At 41.5% G+C, this 6,256-nt stretch overlaps 1 protein-coding gene across 1 annotated transcript; it reads right to left on the bottom strand.

The window, feature by feature from the left end:
- Positions 1-454: 454 nt before the first annotated feature.
- On the bottom strand, positions 455-1,960 carry LOC120451347 (beta-1,4-glucuronyltransferase 1). The gene is given in 3 exon segments (XM_039634938.2): positions 455-1,104; positions 1,205-1,745; positions 1,747-1,960. Coding segments are annotated over 3 exon segments (1,218 nt in total). The 5' UTR covers positions 1,875-1,960; the 3' UTR covers positions 455-555.
- Between the last annotated feature and the right edge of the window lie 4,296 nt (positions 1,961-6,256).

Here is a 6,256-nt window from a genome sequence, read left to right as displayed (position 1 = left end):
ATTGCATTTTGTATGCTAATAATTTGCGCTATAAATTTTCCATTTCCCTTTGGTCTCCCCTCCAATCAGCCTCTAAAAATCCCGCCCTGCGATTGGATTTCTTTTTACTGCCGCTCTTCCCTCTTTATGATGCGCATTTTAAAACGAATTGATATTCAATTAAGCTAAAAATTTCGCTGGCATATAAAACACACATAACCAGTAGAATGCAGCAAATAATAAATATTTATTTAGGTTTGCAGTTCATATTTTATACTATTGATGCTGTTGCGTTTGCAATTGATTGTTGATTTTCTTTTTGTTAACTGCACAACAGAAAAAGTTAAGCAAACATTGACGGAAGCGGAAAAGCGATGTCGAATTTTAAGTGCCCTTTTGAAAAAGTAACGAATGTTCGAGTTTGGATATGACTTTAAATATAAAACCCACAATAAAACAATAATAAAACAATAACTTTAGTGGTCAAAGTTAAATGAGCTTAAGCCAGACTTATTATAGCTTGTATTTCACTTAACATTGAATTTGAATTATACATTTCATATAGAAGAACTACACCTAAATAACACAGCCCCTTCGAGAACCGTACTTCATCCGCAACTCTTTGAGGATCTTTCTATTGATCAGGCCGTTGGTCTTGTGGATTTGAGAGAAGATTGCCTTACGTTTGCCGGGCTGTTTGATGCCGGGCTTGTGGACCAGGAAAGCGTTGTCCAGGATATGGAACTGGTAGTCCAGAACGCACATGGCGTAAGCCTGGGTCATTTTGTCCCGCTGTCCCTCCCAAGTCAATCGCTCATCGTAGGCAGGATCATCAACGGTGCCCAGAAATATCGGCTCCCAATTGTTGTAGTCTTCCGTGCGATGGCCGACATTGAAGACATTCAGATCCTTGGAGACGACGCTCGCATTTATCCACTCCTCCAGCTTTGGTCCCTTATGGCATGCCTCACAGATCTCCATGTGGAATGGAACTGCTTCGCCCGATTTCAGCATCTCTTGCAACTCTGGCTTGGTGTTCGGCACGGAAACATTGGCCATCACCTCGAAAATACGCAGCACATGGACCAGCGGCGAATCGGGCAGCTGTCCTGGGATTCCAATCACCTGTGATTTAGATTCCACCATTAATGCAATTAAACGATCAGTTCATTAAATCTGAAGTCAGGATTGATATTGTAACCAAAAGATCACTTTTACACCTTACTCGGTGGCCAAGGAAATGCAAATAGGCGGGCACCAATCCTGGCGAGGGATAGAGCTCGATGTCCGAGGCCAGGACGAAGTGCGTCAGCGAAGCCCTGCGTGCGATGTTCCGTCCCAAATTGACGGGGTAATCCAGCGAGTTTCGAGCCCTGTACATGTCCGTCTTAACGACGTTTTCATATGGCGGTGGTCCACTGCAGTTTGCCTGCTTCCTTAGAGCCATTTTGGGTGGAAGCACCACCTGGGGCAAGTGCTCCACCTCGAAGTACAAGTGGAAGCTGCACAGCTGGCGAACCAGGACGTTGCCAGGATGGCACTGCAACAGGTACAGAATGCTCTGTATGGTGGGCTCGAAATCCGTGCCAGGAGCATAGATGGCCAGGCTGAGGGGTGATCGCCAGCGTTCCAGGAGGGGCACCACATTATCCAGATACGTATAGTCCGCATGCGTGGTGTAGGTCACATTTGCATAGCACGGAATATCCCCGTGACCCGCCATCACATAGTTCTCCAGCACCCAGTAGTCCCTATGGATCGACGTGCTTGTACTTCTTAGCCTCGCAGTTCACAAACTTTTTCAGCTTGACAATGGTTCCATTCTCCAGGCAACTGACCCTTAGGACAAGAGTAAGGACCACAAGAGAGATCAGAGGGCAAAAGAGTCGAAACATATTGTTACGATTTTCTTTTTTTCGTTTCCCACAAACTGTTTTTGGACATGACCTATGCTTCCTCGATAAATCGATTGACAGTGTTGAAATTGAACTGGATTTTTACAGAAATACATATGAATTTATAAACTGTATTAATCACGGTGAAAAAACCTTAAAGCTTTAATTGAAAGCTTAAAGATTCATTTAAAACTCAATTAAGCCAACCTTTCCCAAAAGGCTTCTGGCCCCCACCACATGGCAACGAAATCCCAACGAAAAATAATCTGTTGCGAATGGGGTTTATTATTGATTAGCAGACATTTTAATATGCAGGCTGCGCAAATACACAATTAATACGGAAAATTAATGTACATTGTTCATTGTTCAAGGTAAATCCCCAAACTCGCCCCCAAATCCAACCATCTAACCATCCCAACGTCCCTTTTCACAGCAATCGTGGACAACAAATTTTAATTATGCGCCAGTTTTGGCTTCCATTTGGGCGCGCGATGGGGGTGCTGTGTATATAGATTATGTATTTGTATGTATATTGAAATATTAGTAATTACGAGTTGAAAATTCATGAAAATACAATTTGCGATTATTGTTATTAGTGTCAGGCAACAGGCAGGGCCTCTCCGATGGGATTCCCCTGAAAACTTTTGCCAGTTCCTGGCAAAGTTCGTCGTGTGCGGTGGAGGAGCAGCCAAAAGGGGGCGGTCGCAGTGCGAAGGACGAAGGACAAAGGGCGCAGGACGCAGGACGGCGACAGCAGCTGAAAAATTTATAAATTCAATAGCACCTAATTAAAATTAAATCTGAAAGCTTTCTGTATCGACGATGGAGCACGGCTTAGGCAGCCACAGTTGGTAAAAGGAACAGCAACAGCAACAGGACACAACGCAATAGCCAACAGCCAACAGCCAGGAGTCGAAGGAGAGTTGGCCAAGGATACAAGGCAGGATATGCACGGTAAATGCTGTAGCCGGAAATGAACACGTTCTGATGTGTGCTAGCACAGCACTCGGAGAAATAACTAAGCCGGTGAGACTATAAAACCAAACACATTCCAAGGCAAGGTAGATTGTTGAAGGATGTATAATATAAATATATATATAGTAAAAAAAAAGTATATATAGCATATATAGTATATAAAAGTATATATAGTATAGTATTTTTTTACATTTTTTGTAATTATTTATTTATTTATGAGTATTTTCTATATTTTTAGAAGAGTGACCAGCAATCATTACTTGTTGTTAAAGCAGAAAGGATCGACTTATTTAAATTTGTGGCATAAACATAAAGCACTAGTAAGTAAATGCAGTGCTATTGAGTGGGCTCAAAATATTGCCTGTGGTATTTGCGAGGTGTAAGCTTATGAATTTTCATGCGATGTTGATTTTTGGGCAGTGTGTGTGCGCGGCATGGAAAACTTTACCAACTGAAACGTTCTGTGTGTTTATTTATGAGCCGGCGTTTGTTTGCCCAGCCAGCTCGACGCCAATGTGCACCCTACCTTGTGGGTGGCTGTGGGCCATATTAATTATTGAAAGATTTGATATCGGCTTAAAGTTACGCCCGCCGTCTGCTGCTCTTATTGTTTCAACTTGCTGCATCAGGCGGAGTCTCCAGCTTCTGGAACCTGGAACCTGCAACTTGGAACCTTAACTCACTTGTCGCATGCATCATCATCAGAGCAGTGCCAAATCTAATTTACCTTGTCTACCTTTGCAACACCACTACTCAGCTCCCTTCCCGATCAACTTTTACCGAGCTGGCATTAGTCCTTGATCCAGGTGCCTGGAAATGAACCAATAAATCAGTTTATAATAGAGAAAAGGAAAAAATGTGGGAAAGCTGCATCGAAGTCAGGTGCAACTTTTGATGCAGGGCGGATCAATGGCCCCGGGAGAAAGGTGAAAGTGCTTTTTCCCAAAGAAATCATATTTACCTGTGCGTTGGACATAAAAATGTCAGGGAAAATGCAGGGCGAGGAAACGGAAATCAGGTGGATAGAGTTTCAGAAAGCAAGACCCAGCTGAAAAGGAGTATACCTAGTTGTTAATCAGAATCTGAAAAGTCCAGGGCCTATCTTATTAAATTACAAAAGTTGTAAAGCAAATAATTAGAGAGAGCAGCAATGATAGCAAAAGTAATAACAAGTCACAAAGTATTTTTAAACTTTAACATCAGGAATATAATATTGATGAAATGAGCACAATGCTCCTTAACGAAAATATTGCACAAAAGTTTTTACGATTGACTGTTAAATTGGTCTGAAAATATATAAAGTTTTCAAAATGTGGCTGTGGCTCAATAAAAATGTGGCTAACAAAATAACCAGGCTAAATCGTAAATCTATTTACATCTCCTTTAATACCGAAATGCAACTGTCACACTTTAAATGCATTTTCTGCTAGTTTATACAACAATGGATATTTCATTTTAGATTGATGTTTATTCACTTGTTCACATTTGCCCAATTGATTTTCCAACCGAAAACGGTTTTCAATTCAAATGTCTTTGCACTGCACCAAGATTAATTAATTTGCTAGATAAAATGTTTTCTGTTGGCGAGCATGGTTCATAATTCAATTTCGGTGTTGGCATTTGCCATTCGAGTGAGTCGATTGTTTCTGTCCTAAGCCGATTCACTGCTAATCCTCAAGGCCGGATAACCAAGACACAGACTGGCCGGAAGCACAGCTGCAACAGCATCCCGCCGAAGCACTCGAATTTTGTATTTTATTTAATACTCCGACATATGGCAGATGACGTTTAATGTGGCCCTCTGTGCTCCTGTCGACACCAGCCAACGTCCACATCCATCCAGGACAATGCAAATGAGCCGAAAGGCGGAACTGGGCTCAGCCTGCCGGAACGGAGGGCGTGGTCGGGTCAAGAGTCCCGGGCACGCTGCATATTTCACCATTTCCGGTTTGATTTCACATTCCAAACAAAATGGCCGGCAGACGTGCTTCCGCCATCAGCTGCACGCATCGCACCTGAACCAGAATCAGAATCATTACCAGAACCTGGACCAAAATCTGTACTCGGGACTGGTGCAGGATTCATATCCTTATTTACAGGGCCATTGAAAATGACTGAAATTAAACTTAAGTTATTTAAATAAAAAGGGGTACTAGCTTAAATTAAAATACATACTCTTAACATAACATTAACCTAAATTGTAAGTTACCTAAAATAATGGTAGTTGTATTGTAAGTTACCTAAAAGAATGGTAGTTGTATTAAAGAGAAAAATCACATTGTTCTATAACAAAAATTACAAACTTTGATGCTGCTTTTTTTCAGTATCTACAGCACAGATCTGTGAAGTGGGCGTGGCACATTCGACCAATTTATTGTAAACCAATTGATTAGATCGCATGTCCTCTCCATCATAACTGGCTTACTTTGCATAGGCAGATAAAAAAAAAGGCAGAAAAACATGGAGAAGGGATTGCATGAATGAACCCCTATAATCATATTCGATGCCATGATATACATATATGTATATGTACATAGTTTTAGGCTCGATTCCCAGTCGCTCACAACGGGTATAACATTTAACTCTTTAATCTTTTTGATGGGGGAATCGCCGGGCAGGGGCACATAAAAAATTTACCAGTTGATTTTATGCTGGATTAAGCTTAAACTTTATACTAAAAGGAACTAAGCAAGCGTAAATGGAGTTTTTCCCCTTTTCTTTGGCTCTCGAAGCTCGCCGCTGTTGTTTCCAGTCCCTTTCCTTGTTAAAATAGCTTTAGTGCGGTCCTTTGCCTTCATCTGGTCTGGGTCCTGCCCCGAGTCCTTTTTACCTCCTTCATGAGTGTGTGTGTATGTGTGTGTGTGTGTGTGTGTGTGGGGTGGGGATGAAGCTCTTAAGCTACGTCTGACTGATTCCGGCACATTTCGGATGGGATGTCGAAAAATATTTGCTGTGACAGTTTTCGGCCCCAAAAACTCCTCTGCGCTTTTTTCCGCCCGTTTTTTTTTTCCCAGTTTAGAGGGTTGCATTTCGGCCTACCGCATCTCCAGACCATAATTCGCATCGAAAACCCATCAAGTAATTTTTTGAAGGCACGGAGAAAAGGGGTAAAACTTGTGGTCGAAGGTTTGGCTGTGGTGCTTTGACGAAGGCAATTTTGTGTTCAGGTAATAGCTCTATTATATAATTATTGTACATTATTGTCTGCGGTTTGGTCTGCTGCACACGCACTCAATATATACATATGTATATAAATACATATTGGAGGTGCTTACAAATCAGATATGTCCGATATGAAATATCGATGGGAACTGCATAGCCATATTAATGGTTTAGTATGGAAACCTAATGCAGAATATTGTATTCAATTAAGACCTAAATAAAAATATATCTTTTAGATACATGTA

The sequence above is a fragment of the Drosophila santomea genome, chromosome 2L, assembly GCF_016746245.2.
Source record: "Drosophila santomea strain STO CAGO 1482 chromosome 2L, Prin_Dsan_1.1, whole genome shotgun sequence".
In the NCBI taxonomy this organism is placed as follows: Eukaryota; Metazoa; Arthropoda; class Insecta; order Diptera; family Drosophilidae; genus Drosophila; species Drosophila santomea.
This window is presented reverse-complemented; position numbering and strand designations above follow the sequence as displayed.